This window comes from Adelges cooleyi, unplaced genomic scaffold (assembly GCF_023614345.1).
Source record: "Adelges cooleyi isolate 19-005CV unplaced genomic scaffold, UGA_ACOO_1.1 ACOO_flye_CR_arks_rails_tigmint_CR_PRNA_23, whole genome shotgun sequence".
NCBI lineage: Eukaryota > Metazoa > Arthropoda > Insecta > Hemiptera > Adelgidae > Adelges > Adelges cooleyi.
In genome coordinates, this window is record NW_026095893.1 from 10,736,328 (window position 1) to 10,752,173 (window position 15,846).

The following is a 15,846-nucleotide window of genomic DNA, read 5'->3' on the forward strand; positions in this document are numbered from 1 at the left end:
ATTTTTGGAAACTTATATTAACCATGTAGCTGCTGCATTCATTTCATTATCATGTCATAAGGATAGTGTGAAGGCTCTAGAATGGGTTACTGACTGTGTTACGACTAGCCGTCCAGTTTCTACGTGGATGTTGAAGAGTTACAGGTGTTCCTGGCTTTTGTGGTTCATCCCAGAGGGATCGCCTACGACCACAAACGACTGATGGATCCTGTTCCCTGAGTCCTGACAACGACAAATGGGCGAGCGCAAGAGTGAGTGACAGTGAATTTAAATGGAGATAAGATAGGTACAAGGTGTTGAACAAACAAACACTTGAACTTAACTGACGACAAGTAATGTACTGAAGTCGACTGACCAAACATATTGAAATTTTATGTTTTTTGTATTAACCCATTAGTGCCTAGCGTTGCCATATGGCAACATCCAATTTTTTCAAATTTTTAAGTACACAATTTTTTTTTTTTTTTTTTTTAATTCAAAAAATAATAAGAAACAAGCACCCAACCCACCAATTATTTAAAAAAAAACTTCGGCGTTAATGGGTTAATCAAAACTGTAAAAAAAAAATTTTTAAATTAAAAAAAAAATAACTTCGGACTTAATGGGTTGATTTGACTTTTTCACTTAGGCTGGGACCGCACATTGCGGTTGAATAAAAAATGAAAATGATACACATTTTAATGCAACCGTTGACAACGCAACTGCACTATACGCTGTTAGACCGCATAAATATTGCAGTGAGACCATATGCAGCCCAACCACCCTATCAATCGCGACATTAAAATTTTAATGCAATCTTTGAAATTGACTACACACAGGCTGCTCGACCGCAACGGTTTAATTGAACTATTGAATTTCATTATTTATTTTACTTAATTATTCTAATTAAAAAATACTACTACGTTATATTGATGACATGATCATCCTATAACACATAACAGTTGCTATATTGTATGTGCCCATGAATTATCTTTTTATATTTAATCTACGCATTGCCTAACTACATTATAATTATAATTATAATTTACATAATATTTAAACGACATTTTTTTTTTTTGATAACTTACTATTTATCATCCATCTTAAATGTTTTAGATTTTCCTATTTGATCTAGTTCAGCCAGTTATTTTTAATCCACTTTTAAGAAAATATAATAATTGTACGAAGCAATTTTAAATTTTTACAGTAAGTATTTAAAATCATATAATAAATTATATATAATCTATGAAAAAAAAACCTATATTTACTGTAAGAGAAATATTCAAAAAATTATAATAAACTATAATTTGAAGCATAAAACGTAATTTGTCTCTTAAAAGTAATATTTTAAAAACATTTGGGAAGTTTCTTATTTAATGAGTAATTTATAACACAAACGAGAGAGTCCACAATAGAGAGATATTCTCTATTCTGTGTTAGCACCATAGACGTCTATGGTCAGCACTGATAACCCGGCTGTTATCATTAACGCGACTGAATATAACAAGGGTCATAAGTGAAAAATAATAAGTTTGCCCACGAGGAGCGCTAGCAGTATCTCACTTTTTTATAGTTCGTTATGCAACTATATTTAGATACCATATTCAGATATATTACCATACCATTGATTAAGTATACATAGATAGCTCATGTGTATTTAATTAATATGACCATACTGAGAACTCGAATGCACGTACCCTAGTGACGTCATTAAAGCCCGCCGACAGCGCAGTCACGTCGGCTCGCTAAAATTACATTCGTTATAATAGTATAAGGTCTTTTATATACTTATCTATTGGCGTATGACTGGGATAAAAACTCGTATTTGTATTGTATGATAAGCGGCTGACATACCCAAGGTGGATTATAATTTATGAAATCCACCTTGTTAGGTAGGTACATCATGGGATAGAATATATTCTGGGCTTATATTAAATACAATTTTTATTTCTATAAGGAAAATGAATATTTAATGGGTAATTATTCTAATATGCGGAACTCAATTTCGTTTTATGCATAATTGTAATATTATTAAATATTAACCTTCTATAAAGCTGTCCTCAATTGTAATTTTAGTAGTTACTTACATTTTAGATAAGTACTGTGATTAAGGTGTCAGGTATGTATAATTTAATTAATTACAGTATTTTATAACATTATAATTATACATAAAACGATTACAATATATTATAATCCTTAAGATGACATCTCACCTGCATTCATTTAGGGGTTTTGCATAAACAATTGTAAAAAAATGAATTTTTATAGTAAGTATTGAAGTATAAACAAGACATTTGTACGCTATCTACTTGAAAGTAGGTCCTAAATTTTTTAGAATTAAATAAAAACATGTTGCTAGACTTCCAATACCACACCTTTAATGAAAATAATTAATTTTATTTACCTTAACGAGTTATAATTTGTACTCTGTACTTGCTCTCTTTTATCTGTGTGTGCTATGTGTATTTTTGTTTCTACCAAAATTTTCCTCCCAATAACACAAATTATTAAATTTTAGTTTTTTAAAATACTTTTGGTCTTCTTATGTAAATCTGCCATTGGGACTATCCCGATATACAGCCTTGCCTCCAGTTTTCCCTATCCAATGCTTATATACTCCAGTCTGAACCTCTTCCTAATACTTCTACATCTTTCCTTACTACGTCCTCCCAGCTCAATTGTGGTCTTCCCAACGATTTTTTGTCATTAGGGTTTTGTTCTAGTACTATGAGTATGAGTGGATTTTGACTACGCCAAGCATGTCCAGCCCATTGTAATTTTTTGTTCCTTATCATTTCCAGCATACTCAGTGGAAGAGTGTTTCTAATTCATAATTTTTCCTTATCTACTTACTTACTACTTAGCGTTTTTTTTTTACAAAGCAGGGTTGTTAGCCCTGCGCTTGACTCTCAACCTGGAAAACCAGACTGAGCTAACCTATTAGTCATCTCAGAGCTTGGGGCTCCGGGTTCGCCAAACCCTTAGGGCTATAGGGTTTGGTATCATGTAGTAGAAATATTTAACTTTATTTTAGAGCTAGTGAAAAATTTATATATTTTTCTGTATAATTATAAATTTGATGTGTAAACAATGAGACTTAGGGACTGAATAATTAGGGAAATTTTTTTTTTTTTCGGAGCCAGTTGATAGGTACCCAATGTGGAATTTCACAAAAAACTGATATAAGGACCACCAAGTGTACACATTGTGTTGAACCCATGTTTATAAAACTTCCTAATTTAGTATTGATTCGTTAGAAAACCACCTTCTAAGTATTTTACATAACTGATTATGAAAGCACTTACAAATTATTAAATTTTTTAATTATATTACTTTCTATTTTGTTTTTCCTATAGTGTATATTAGGATGATCATTTGGAAATATCACCTACAAAACCTTACCATTACACCAAAAAAAACACTTTGGTGTAGTTAGCCATCTTTTTTTGTTTAAATAAAATAATATACCAGTTTACAAAAAAAAAATCGAAACAGGATTTACTGATCATGCTTCATATTAAGGTATTAACAATCGAGAAATACAATTTATATATTCCTATAAAACTATAAATTTGATAAAAAATATTTTAGAATGATCCATATTCAAAGGGCACCCCGAGACTTCGCTTACGAACAAAAACGACCAAAAATCATGACTTATTACCCAAACATGTAAAAGATATAGAGTATCAACAGTGGAATAATTCTAAAAAAATAAGGGTACTACCAAGTGGTCCCTACCATTTTCTTTTATGTATCGCTCTTTCAGTATCTGTGTATGCTTTGATTGCTACGTTAGAAAAGAATCTGCCAGATCCTATTACTATTTCTAACGAACACAAATATGTTGACCGTTTTATTGCGGAAAGAGCTAAGAATTACTTGGTCAATTTGACATCTAAAGGACCTAGACCAGTTGGGAGTGAAGCAAATGAAATATTTGCAATCCAGATGTTGCTGGACGAAGTTAAAACAATTATTTATCAAACTCATTCATCGCACAAAATAGAGTGGGATCTACAAAGAGTTAGTGGATCTTTTTCTTTAGACTTTCTTGATGGCATGACAAATGTATACAGAAATGTTCAAAATGTAATAGTTAAAATTGGACCCGTAGATACTTCACGTCATAGTTTACTCATTAATTGTCACTTTGATTCAGTCATGGATAGTCCAGGTAAATAAACCTGTATAAATAAAGAAAAAACTATGTGCTTATCAAATTAAGAATGTATCGTAGGTGCAAGTGATGATGGTGCTAGCTGTGCAATAATGTTAGAACTATTAAGAGTTATATCTCGTCTCAACAAGCCTTTGAAAAATAATATAATTTTTCTTTTCAATGGAGCTGAAGAAAATATGATGCAAGCTTCACATGGATTTATTACCCAACACAAGTGGGCTTCTAGTATAAGAGCATTTATTAATATGGAAGCTTGTGGATCTGGTGGTAAAGAATTATTATTTCAAGTTGGACCAAATCATCCATGGTTGTTAGAAGTGAGTACATTTTTATTAATTTATTTATTTAATGATTTAAACATATACATTTTTATTTTTATTTCAGGCGTATTCTGATACTGTTCCATATCCATTGGCATCATCAATGGCCCAAGAAATATTCCAGAGTGGAATTATTCCTGGTGATACAGATTATAGAATATTTCGTGATTTTGGGCGTGTATCCGGTAAGTCTAATTGTTAAAATTTCAACAAAATTATAATAAGTTATAAATAAATTCTTTGTTTAAGGACTTGATTTTGCCTGGTCAGCAAATGGTTATGTTTACCATACAAAGTTAGACACAGTAGACAAAATTCCTCTTGGCACATTTCAGAGAACTGGCGATAACATGTTGCCATTAATTTTAAAACTAGTCAATTCAAACAAAATTTCAAACATAGAAAAATATAGTAATGGAAATTTGGTATGCATTTTAGTTTTTTATCAATTAAATTTATGTTTCATTGTTCAAGTAAGTTAAATTTTTTTTAGGTATTTTTTGATTTTTTAGGATTATTTATTATTCATTGGAGTGAAGACTTATCAGATATAATTAATATTTGTGTCATTATTATTTCTTTTTTTGTTATTTTACATAATGCAAATCACAATTACGTTACAGGTATTCAATTATTACTTAGATAAATAAAATATTGTTTAAGTATGTTTCTATGAATTTAATGTTTAAAGGTTATACTGCCAAAGACTACTTTAAATCGTTATTAAAATGCTCAGGCCTATCATTATTAATATGGCTGGTGACATTAGGGACTATTGCATTGTTGTCCTTATGTATTGTGCTGTTTGGTTGTTGTCTCAGTTGGTTTTCTCAGCCAGCCTGGCTGTTTTTTTTGTACATAATCCCTACAATGTTGGTACCATTACTTGTTTATGTATTATTTGGCCAAAAATGTTTATCGGTAAATTAGTAAATAATTATTTATATGTATAAAAATACTTAAATTAATGGATGTATTGAGGATGTAGAATGTATTTATATTTAGGGTCAACAAAATATTCAATGTCCAAAGTCCTTGTTGTACTGCATTTCACGAGATGGAAATCAACTTTTATTTATAACAATTCTTCTATTATGCGTATTGTTACATATTAGGTCTGGTTTTGTAATTGCGCTTTTTGTTGTATGTAACATGATAAGTACATTGTTACAAAATGTATTGCTAAAGAAAAACTATGGTAAGACATTTTTTTTTAAATACAATTATATTATTCTTACTTTTATTCAATTTTGTTTATTATTTAGGACATACTGTGTTGTGGCTTCATTTTGGGTGTATGCTTATTCCATTTATTTTGTCTGCCTATATGATAAATGCAGCACTTCTTTTAGTTGTTCCCATAATGGGTCGTTCAGGTTCTGGAAATCATGCAGAAACAGTAATGTCCCTCATAACATCTGCAATGTTCACTTTAGTATATAGCTTTTACGTAAGTTTGAAAAACTAACATTTATGACACTAAAAATCTATTGTTTTAATGAACTTATTTAAATATTTCAGAGTCCTCTGGTGTTTTTGATTCGCAAAGTAAATACAGTGTTCATTTCACTGACACTAATATTATTAACGTCATTGTTAGTTCTAGTCTTTACACCTTTTGGTTTCCCTTACTCAGGTGATTCTAATAACTTAGCACCACAAAGGTACATGGTGTCGGTGAGTGTTTTTATCTATATTGACGCACCATACAAAAATTAGCACCTAAAAACAACACTTCAGCTTGCTTAAAAACAGTGCTGAAGTTTTTTTTTCATTCAGCATTTGAAACGTGCTAGTTTTTGTAAGGAGCGTAATTGGTTCTTGTTTTGTAATAAATTTAAGACAAACAATGTTTTAGCATGTCGAACGAAGTTTCTATTATCATAATGGTTCATTGCGTGATACTCAGAATGGGTTATGGATTGTAGACTTGGATGTAAACAGTCCACATTCAATAAAAAACTATGTACCTGAATTAGCTAATGCACGGCAAATAAGTCACAAAGAGTGTAGCAAAGAACTCTATTGTGGACTTCCTTATTTTTTGCCCGTTATTACATTTATATGGTTTGTGTTAATCCACTTAATTTAGTGTATACAATTAATTTACAATATTATCTGTATATCAGGCAAACCCACTGGATAGACTCTGAACCATTAGATGTCAAAATTCCATTAAATCTTAAATTAATGTATAGAGATCAAAGATTAAACAATATTCAAAGGCTGTCATTAACAGTTAACGGTCAGTATTATTTAAAATTAGATTTGGATGTCATCACAGATTAAATAATAGTATTTATTTAATCTTAGATATAGAATTTATATATATATATATATATATGTCAAGCCAGGAGAACCGGCTTGACATGTTTACTGTAGATTATATTAGAATATATACTCACATATGCGGGAAAAAATGAAGGCCTTATTTTTTATTGACGCTAAACGGTGTTACAACTAAAATATATTATATGTTACCAAAAAAAAACTATTATTAATTAAAAATAATAAATTTCAATAAAATAACAGTATTCAACTTCCTCCAATAGATTAGATAAATTATACAAAACATTTTCTCAAAAATAGGAATCGATATATTTTGTCTTTTGGAATCATCCTCAGTAAATGTGTTAAAAAACATGCCAGACTATAATTATAATAGATAAATAGACTAATATTTTTTTTTAAAACACAATATTAAAAATAATTACAATCTATACATGCTATAAATAATAAGTAATTATTGTACACATTTTTTGAAAAATATATACACGCATGAATTAGAATGAGAAGAAGAAAGGTTCTTATTAGAGCCACCTTACATATGATTACATTATAAATTTATTAAGTATTGTACAATAATTCTCTACATCTTCTTCTGTTAAGCTAACGTTTAGAATTATCTGGAAGCATTTTGGACCCTAGTTCTTTGATAAGTTTGTTTGGATGTCCTTGAAGTTAGCTATGAAAACAGTTTTAGAATAATGCTGCAGTGTCGTGAATGGTTATTATGTTGAGATTACCGTGGAGTTATTTATTTGTGACATACCAACAAGAAACTTTAGCAGCGGTGTATTGATAATAAATTCAATTTAAAATTATATCTACTAAAAAGAGTGTTCTTGCTCTGACAATTAATTTAATCACTTAAGGAAAATAAAAATAATTTTTAAAACATCAGGTTCAGGTACCGTTAAATATTTTTTAAATTTAAAACCTATACTCAACAACCTGGTAACTGATCAATACATAATAGTATATGAGCTGTTGAGAATGAAAGTGACGCAAGTCAAAATTTTTAAAAAAATCTGCAATATCGCTAGAGCATATTAGTATACTCTAAAAGAGTCATTTAGTCAGTGGAGTAACTGTAAGTCAAGTTGAGCCTTTGTCCGCAAGAGAGCGCTACCTAAAGTTTCATAAGTTACCTCGGTAAGATACCGTGTTTGTGTGAAATACAAAACACAAACCCTTCTATTTCTCAAAACAACCTAATGTGACTTACGCCACTTTCATTTTCACCAGCTCATATATTATAATTTTTAACAATAATTTTGTAGAGAGTAAACCGTATACATTGTATCACATAATTTTTTTAAACAAACGCAATAATCAAAAATAGAAAAAGAGTATATGCCGTATACACTACTGAGCTTGAGAGATGTTACGCAGCAAATTGATTAGAAAGGACTGTATAGTAAGTTTGTTATATGGCTTGGCTGTACCCCATAAAATAATACCATATGTCCACATAGGCAAGGTAACAAGGTTTTATTGAGTAAAAGATGATTTTGTTTGTTCATGTTTGAGCATAGCAGAAGACTTATGAAATAGAGACGACCGTTGTGGTTTTCTTGTTTATCTTTAAAATAGGCATTCCAAGTTAAATGCCTGTCACTAATATTTCTACTGACTAAAATCTGTATTTAATAATATTTGCATATTGGAACTAAGTATGCAACTATAATTTTATATAGGTCCTGACCACATTACCATGGTGATATCACCATACAATGACGTTAAACTAAAAGACTGGAGTGTGAGTAATAGTAAACCATTTGAAGGGCCTCGATGGAATGGTCGGCCTACTTATTTTATTTACTACTCTTGCGCTAATGATATTGTACCGTGGGATTTTTGGGTTGATCTCGAGGTAATTTAATTTAAACTTTAATTGTATTTTCAGCTTTCATTTCAATCAGAAATTTAAATTTTCTGTCTAATAATATTAATTCAGGTACCAAAAGGTCATACTGGGCCGCAAATTGAAGTTGGATTATCTGGCCACCGCATGCATGGATCACATAAAACTACTACTCAATTACAGAAATTTCTCAAACAACTTCCTCAATGGACAACAACAACCGATTGGAGTTCTTCTTATAAATCGTACACTCTTTAAAACAATAAAAAAATAAAAAATTTAAGTTCTCTAATACATTTAGAAACAACCGTGTTTTTCTATCGTTTTACAATTTATTAAAATGTCTTTTTTTTCCTCTCTATATAATTTTGTATTAAGATGTTTTTTTTTTAATGTATGCATAATTGATTTAATTTATATTTACCAAATATTTGTATGTAATGTGAAACATTAATATTACAACGATAATAAAAGACTTATGTACTATGATATTGTGTTACATTTCTTGATAGTATTTAGTTTAAAATATCTTTTGTAGATGAAACTGTAGCATCGACCAGCAAGTTATAATCTATATCAGCTAGCACAGCTGAAAACGAATAGTATTAAAAACATCAATTGTTTACTACTACTATTTAACTAAAAAGAATTAACCTTTAGCTGTAAGAAGTTCAAGAAATGTTTCCAAAGGCGACATTCGATGTTGTGATGGAAAAGCTGAAGTTGCACCTAAAAAGCATTACATAATAATATAGCCATTCCTAAATAAAAATAAAATTGAAACTTGCTTAAATTTTGTCGATATTTAATGTTTCGGCGATTATGAGATAATCTAGTAGTCATTCCACCTAATATTTCAGACGCATGTTCTCTAGCCCTTAACATTATTGATATCGGGTGTGACCATTGATTCATTAACCTTTTAGCACGAGAATGTGGTAGATTTTGTATAAGATCCAATTTCTTCATCACTCCGTCTTTATTATCAACAATATCTAGACATTGAGTACAATATAGGTAGCATTTAATAAAAGTAACAGTACAATACATATTAATACAGTAATAAGAACCTTTATTGTTTAGACAAAATTGTAATTATTTTCACGAATCAAATCGAAAGAGTCTTGGAATTGTTGTAAAATCACTAAATTTGTTCAGTAACAAGAGGAAACCCTAAGCTTTAAATATTCACAGTAAAAAAAAAATTATTTTATCCATCAAAAAATTGCCGCTTGAGCACAGATAATATTCTCCTCTATTTATCAATACAAATTTGGGAGCTCTAGTACTATCACTAGTATTAGTACTGGTATACTAGTACTAGTATTGTATGGTATAAACCCCCTTTTACACTACAAATTACGAGTGGATAGCGTTCTCATAAGCACAAAATTAATTAGGTACATACCAGTTAGAATTTTTTTCATAACATCTACATTCAGTAAAAAACTGTTACAACGAATATGCTGGTTAAATATAGAGTTTGATAAAACTTTATATCCAAGATATGTAATAAATGATGAAAATCCTTGGGGTAATGGAAAAGCTAATGTATCAGCAGCATGGGCGTATCGCTGTAATACTGTAAACAATGATCTGCGTTGCTCTTCTTCAATGTAATCACTAAAATAATATCAGTTAATTAGTACAAAGATTAGAAACATGAATATCATTTATGTTGTTGTTTTCCATACATTAATTGAAAACCAGTTAGTTTCTGTTGTCTGGCATCCACACCAGCGGCTAATGTTAAGTGAGCACATAAGGACCGAGAGATTTCTAATTGTGACGATGCATATTTTGTAGCCACTGCATGTACGTGCATTGCATTAGGTTCAGGCATTGATCGGCTACGTAGTGTATTAGATTGCATTGAACTTTGTTTTAATAAATGCATGCTCAACTCACGCAGATTCTAAAGCATTAATATATAATACATTTAAGTAAAAAATAAATGTATAATAGTAATCGATCTAACATACAACAGAAATAACATGCTCTTGTTTGCTAGCAGTAGATGTATCAACTTCTATAAATGGTAATAATATAACAGCAGCCATTTGAAATGAATGTGATATATCAGATATGGCAATATTTGCCATACTATTGGCAAGCATGGAGCCTCCGGGTGACATTGGAGTACTGCATCGAGAAAGCACTTCAGGCTGAAATGTTATTTTTAACAAAATATAACATAAGTGTATAGTACTTAGAATCATGATGTATTTACTTGGTAACAAACTAATGAAATATTTAATTTGTTGGCAACATATTTGTTAGAGAATCGTGAAATTTCGAGTCTACTAGAAGCATTGTCTGCTGCTGTTGAACCACCAGGCAACAATTCCCACAATCTTGTCCATAAATCATCACGAAATGGAATTAATCTTTGTCGTGGTGACAATAACATAACTCTAGGATTTTCTAAAGTCTCTTGTAACAATGTTAATGTATGACCATTTATCTATTTTTTAAATTAATAATAAAACAAATTGTTTCAAGTAAAATATAAATTAGACTTCAATAACTCAACCATCAAATACCTTCACATCCAGAGGAACAGAATGATTAGATGTCGTTAACGGTAAATATCTAGCAAGACCGACAGCATCTGATAATAAATTCCGCTTGACTTGAGCGTACGTATTCCCAACAAATATTTCTTGAAGTAATTTTGAACAGTTAATATTTAATATGTTGGCCACAATTGAATTCAAAAGCTAAACAGTTTTAAATGCCAAGGTAGTTACATTTTTTTTTAACTTTATTATTTTAGTAACTTATAAAATAACTTCTTTAAGTTTTATTAACAATACATAACTAACAAGTTAAGTTCTCAATTAAATGTTATTTATCCTATATTACCTATCATTTTTAACCTAGCCCAGATATCTTATTTTACATATTTTTACATTATTTACTTGATTGACAATATCCATATCTCTCCTGTGTACCATGAAATAATGTAAAATAGCCTGTTGATTAGCTAAATTGGCATATGATATTTTAAAAGCTTCCACTAAATGACGTTTGGTAATTTTTGTTTCATATAAAGTCATTGAAGTCAAATCTATCACTGTTCCTGCAGATCCTATAGTTGTAGCGATGTTACCTAATCGATTTTTATTTTCATCTTGACTGGGTATAACAATATGACATCCAGGTTCATGATCCGGACCTACATCCAATAGTAATGTGCAAATATTTGGAAAATGAACAAGTAAGTGTTGATCTGAAATAATTACATAAAAATTGAATTACATTATTGAAACAAAAAAAAAAATGTATAAATAATGTGGACTCAAAAACTTCCACATGCTCTTAAGATTACATAAAACAAAATAACTCTGTATAAAACAATAATTCAAAAAACTACTTAATAATATAAATTAAAAAAACCTGGAAATTATAGACAACAAAATGTGATTTCCATTTTTTTGGTTTTCCAAAAAAAAAAAATTTGACCACAGATTTTTAAGAAAATTGTTTATGTTTTGAGCCCCACTAGATTTATCTCAGTTTCATTTTCAAACATTAAGTCATAAAAATATGTTTGAAAAAAAAAGAATAGTTTTTACCCCTTCTGGGGGAAATTATTTTTTGGTTAGTCAATATCAATAGTACTACTGTATTTAAATAACTTAGAATATTATAATCCATTTTAATTTGGATCTAATTTGACTATTTAAAAAAAAAAGTTATAGCAAGCAGTAGTTTTAATTTAAAAAATGGGTAAATTTTTTGAGTGATTTTAAAAGTTGATATGGGGAACGGGGGAAGTGTTTACATTTCTGACCCATTAAAATACCTTTAAGGTACAATTTCTGACTTGCTATATGAAGAATTTGATTTAGCAATTTAAATGTAGAAGATATTGTGGATGCAACACAAATAAAAATAAATAAATAAAAAAACACATCATTGTAAAAACAATACCTTTTTAATTTCGAATTTAAACTAAAAATAGAACACACGCATTTTCAAAACAATGAAAAAACTACCTCCTTGCATGGTAAATATTGGGCGTGATTCATAGGCACGAGTAATAGGCACACTGGATATATTACAATGAGCTACACTGCCATGATGAAGAAGAGTGACGGAAAATGCCATATACACATTTTTCAAATGATCAATCACTGGTGGAGCATTAACACCCTAAAATCAATAGTAATAAAATTTTGAAAATCCTAAGAGTTCAAAAATCAACAAATAATATAGAAAAAAATACATTTATAAAGATAGCCTGCACTGATTTTGGCAACCAATTTCTATTAACTAGTTAGTATCAAACATGTCAAGTCATCATCAACCTAACCACCATAATAAAACATTTTTATGGTAAAATGCCAGTGTGTATATTATGTATAATATGTATATGTATAATGTATATATTAGGGTGGTCCTTAAATTTGTCATGGCGTTGGATTGCCATCATTTGGCTCTAAATATTGAAAAAATATTTCTCTAATTTTTTCTTCATATATTTTGATCTCCCTGTTTGCACATCAATTTCGGTGTCAGCTCCGACCATTTCCAACAGTTGTTGAGTGACAGTATACATTTGAGAACAAAAAGACCAAGGAAATTCGAAAAATATTTTCCCAATATTTGGAGCTGAATGATGACCATCCAACGCCATGTCAAATTTAAGGACCATCCTAAAATATACATATTATACATAATATACATGCTGGCATTTTACCATAGATATATTTTATTATGACAGATCATTTAAAATAATTTTTTGAAAAAAGACCTGGGCGATGGGGCCTTTATGTGGAGAAAGCCACAATTATATTATAATCACAATAGTAAATTTTGTTATTTATATCATACAAATACAAATTATAATTAATTATATTTATCATTAACATCATACTTGGTACAAGTAATAATGGCAAACAGCTACAAATCCTCGTGCATCTGTAAGTACACGAATATCCAACATACTATCATGTACACATAAAGGTACAGGAATATCATAATATCCATTAGGAAGATCTCTTGCAGTTTTACTTCTGTTTGGTAAATTTAAAGGAACATTGAACTGTAAAAAAAACAATAAATGTGAACATTAAACTTTATAGTTCAGATAAAGAATTTCATCAATAATTTTTAAAACTATAAAAAAAACCATTATTATATTATGTTGAACATTTATTAGCTAAACATTAAAACTTACACTTTAGATTTAAATTGCAGTTAAAGAATTAAAACATGCTACTTTGTTGGCTACAAAGCTATATAATAAAAATAATTTAATTATACATACCACTGTCTCATGATGTGGTTCATCATGAAACTGTAAAGCCGATAAGCTAGCATCAGTTCCATCACTATATGCTGTATTTGAATAATGGATGTAAAATAAACTTTGATACTGCGGCTCCCATTGGGCCCAGGAAAATTGATTTACTACTATTTCTCGATTTTTCACAATAAGAGAATTCTATAAAATGTGTTAATAAAATTTTTTATTAATACCGATTTAGCACTTAACCATAAATACCATTTATCAAAGCAAGCTGTTAATGGGAAAACACACCTCATTACTTTCGGAAGTATTTTCCTCCAAATGATATAGTGTTATAGCTAAATAAAAATAGTGTTAGTAACTTAAAAATTTTAAATGTTAGCAAATAACTACAGATTATTTAAAATAAAATGCTATAGGTAATTTATTTATAAGGCAATAACAACATAAAAGTAACAAAAGTCTTACATGTTTCATGAGCAAACAATAAAAATCGTTCATTATCAGATTGTTTTCGTTTTCTATACAAAAACTGTACCATTGTTTGACGATTACTGCTAACATTTAAATCAATTGGATTTGCAAAAGGTTGTTTTAAATGTATTATAAATGCGCGGTAATGGTCAGTAGAATTTTCAAACGGTTCTTTAGATACATATGCTATATATTAAACAAAAATTAAACTTCATAAGAAAATTGCACTTAAAACTGATATTTTAAATAATTAAATATATATAAACATAAATAATATACCTAATACAGAATTTTTGTAGTTAACAGAAGCTTGTATAATGTTTACTGAATTATTTAACTTTATAAGGACCTATAAAACAAATAAGTTTATACGTCATTTTTTTAAGAATTATTCATGTGAGAATTATCATAAAATCAAGGAAATACTTGTATTTTTCTTATTGTGTAAAAGAACAATCCAACCACAGTATAACTGCCTCCATTGCCTTTTTGGTCCCAACTAAGAAGAAACTCGCCGTTTTGTTCTTGACCCAAGATCTTACATCGATTTAAGTCTATTCGAATCATATTCAATAAATAAATATAAATATATTATTTAAAAAAACAGAATTTATAACTATAATATAAAATATATTAGTTCAAACCTTTACTGTCAATTTCTAATAAATGTAACAAGACGTTCGGAATATCAAATAGTTTTTGAAGTACTGAAGTCATAATCAAGTTCAAAAAGTTATAGAAATATTAATTTGTAAGATAAAATATTATAAAAATCATAATTATTGTTTTTTTTAAATTTGTATTGGTAAACAATACATCAATTAATCCTAGTACCACAGAAAATAATACATATATATATATATATTGATTAGATATTCAGTGGCATGGTTGTAGATGGGATAACACAGTTACCACGAATGTTGCGTGCTACGATGTTATGTTACTCCGACATTTTTGTCACGAATGACAATTGCTTCGACGACAATTGACACGAATACATTTACAACGAAAATATGTTTTCGTTAATTTTTTTTATGCCACGATTTACAGTTACATCGAAGTTCCATTTTTAATTATTGCTTCGAATTCCAGTTACATCGACATGACTTATCAAAAAATCTTAATGTTATGATTTCGCTATTTTAAAGGACATTTACATTGATAAACATTATATGGACCTTAAATTCCATTTACACTGACATGACCCAACAACTAATTTATATAAAACTATAAATAATAAATTGATAAACTGTAAAATTGTAATACTTATTCACTCTGTTACTTTATCGATACAAATATAGTATACTTAAGGTCATTTTATCAACTGCTTGTTAAAATAATTTAAACTTTATGTAATGTTAATCTTTGTTAAACTAAAAAATTGACTTTATCTATTTGACTCTTTCGGTTAAATTTTAGCTGAATATTAATCACAGTTAGTTAGCATATTATAGTTAGTTAAAAACTTTAAACTGAGAATTGAGAT

At 29.2% G+C, this 15,846-nt stretch overlaps 2 protein-coding genes across 7 annotated transcripts; one reads left to right on the top strand and one right to left on the bottom strand.

Annotated features, from left to right (window-relative positions):
• Positions 1-1,785: 1,785 nt before the first annotated feature.
• LOC126836268 (endoplasmic reticulum metallopeptidase 1-like) lies at positions 1,786-9,118 on the top strand. Of its 5 annotated transcripts, none has more exons than XM_050569519.1 (16): positions 1,878-2,098; positions 2,181-2,294; positions 3,336-3,501; positions 3,571-4,156; positions 4,220-4,479; positions 4,547-4,667; positions 4,732-4,907; positions 4,976-5,105; positions 5,174-5,403; positions 5,488-5,680; positions 5,748-5,932; positions 6,004-6,159; positions 6,341-6,549; positions 6,612-6,727; positions 8,463-8,638; positions 8,723-9,118. In XM_050569519.1, the coding sequence occupies exons 3-16, from the start codon at positions 3,487-3,489 to the stop codon at positions 8,885-8,887; spliced, it is 2,718 nt and encodes a 905-aa protein (XP_050425476.1). In that variant the 5' UTR covers positions 1,878-2,098; positions 2,181-2,294; positions 3,336-3,486; the 3' UTR covers positions 8,888-9,118. The 5 variants fall into 5 exon arrangements, with proteins under 5 accessions (XP_050425479.1, XP_050425476.1, XP_050425478.1 ...); XM_050569521.1 differs by having other exon boundaries at positions 2,181-2,246; XM_050569522.1 differs by lacking the exons at positions 1,878-2,098; positions 2,181-2,294 and adding an exon at positions 1,786-1,871.
• Positions 7,249-15,198, bottom strand: LOC126836269 (protein pigeon). Of its 2 annotated transcripts, XM_050569524.1 has the most exons (17): positions 15,005-15,198; positions 14,787-14,914; positions 14,640-14,709; positions 14,355-14,546; positions 14,178-14,224; positions 13,905-14,081; positions 13,512-13,679; positions 12,631-12,787; positions 11,551-11,861; positions 11,173-11,349; positions 10,860-11,093; positions 10,612-10,794; positions 10,324-10,544; positions 10,038-10,252; positions 9,418-9,624; positions 9,284-9,358; positions 7,250-9,218 (listed from the first exon to the last, which is right to left on the bottom strand). In XM_050569524.1, exons 1-17 carry the CDS (start codon positions 15,075-15,077, stop codon positions 9,145-9,147), a joined length of 2,709 nt encoding a protein of 902 aa, XP_050425481.1. In that variant the 5' UTR covers positions 15,078-15,198; the 3' UTR covers positions 7,250-9,144. The 2 variants fall into 2 exon arrangements, with proteins under 2 accessions (XP_050425482.1, XP_050425481.1); XM_050569525.1 differs by lacking the exons at positions 14,178-14,224; positions 14,640-14,709; positions 14,787-14,914; positions 15,005-15,198 and having other exon boundaries at positions 7,249-9,218; positions 14,355-14,476.
• Positions 15,199-15,846: the final 648 nt, after the last annotated feature.

What these genes read in the sequence shown, in the direction of transcription:
- LOC126836268 (XM_050569522.1), top strand. An exon ending in TTCAGTCATGGATAGTCCAG is followed by an intron (nt 4,157 to 4,219) that starts GTAAATAAACCT and finishes AATGTATCGTAG; the next exon opens with GTGCAAGTGATGATGGTGCT. An exon ending in TGATTTTGGGCGTGTATCCG is followed by an intron (nt 4,668 to 4,731) that starts GTAAGTCTAATT and finishes TCTTTGTTTAAG; the next exon opens with GACTTGATTTTGCCTGGTCA.
- LOC126836269 (XM_050569524.1), bottom strand. Translation starts at nt 15,077, where the DNA reads ATGACTTCAGTACTTCAAAAACTATTTGATATTCCGAACGTCTTGTTA. An exon ending in AACCACATCATGAGACAGTG is followed by an intron (nt 13,680 to 13,904) that starts GTATGTATAATT and finishes TTTTTTTTACAG; the next exon opens with TTCAATGTTCCTTTAAATTT. An exon ending in CTGTTCCTCTGGATGTGAAG is followed by an intron (nt 11,094 to 11,172) that starts GTATTTGATGGT and finishes TTTAAAAAATAG; the next exon opens with ATAAATGGTCATACATTAAC.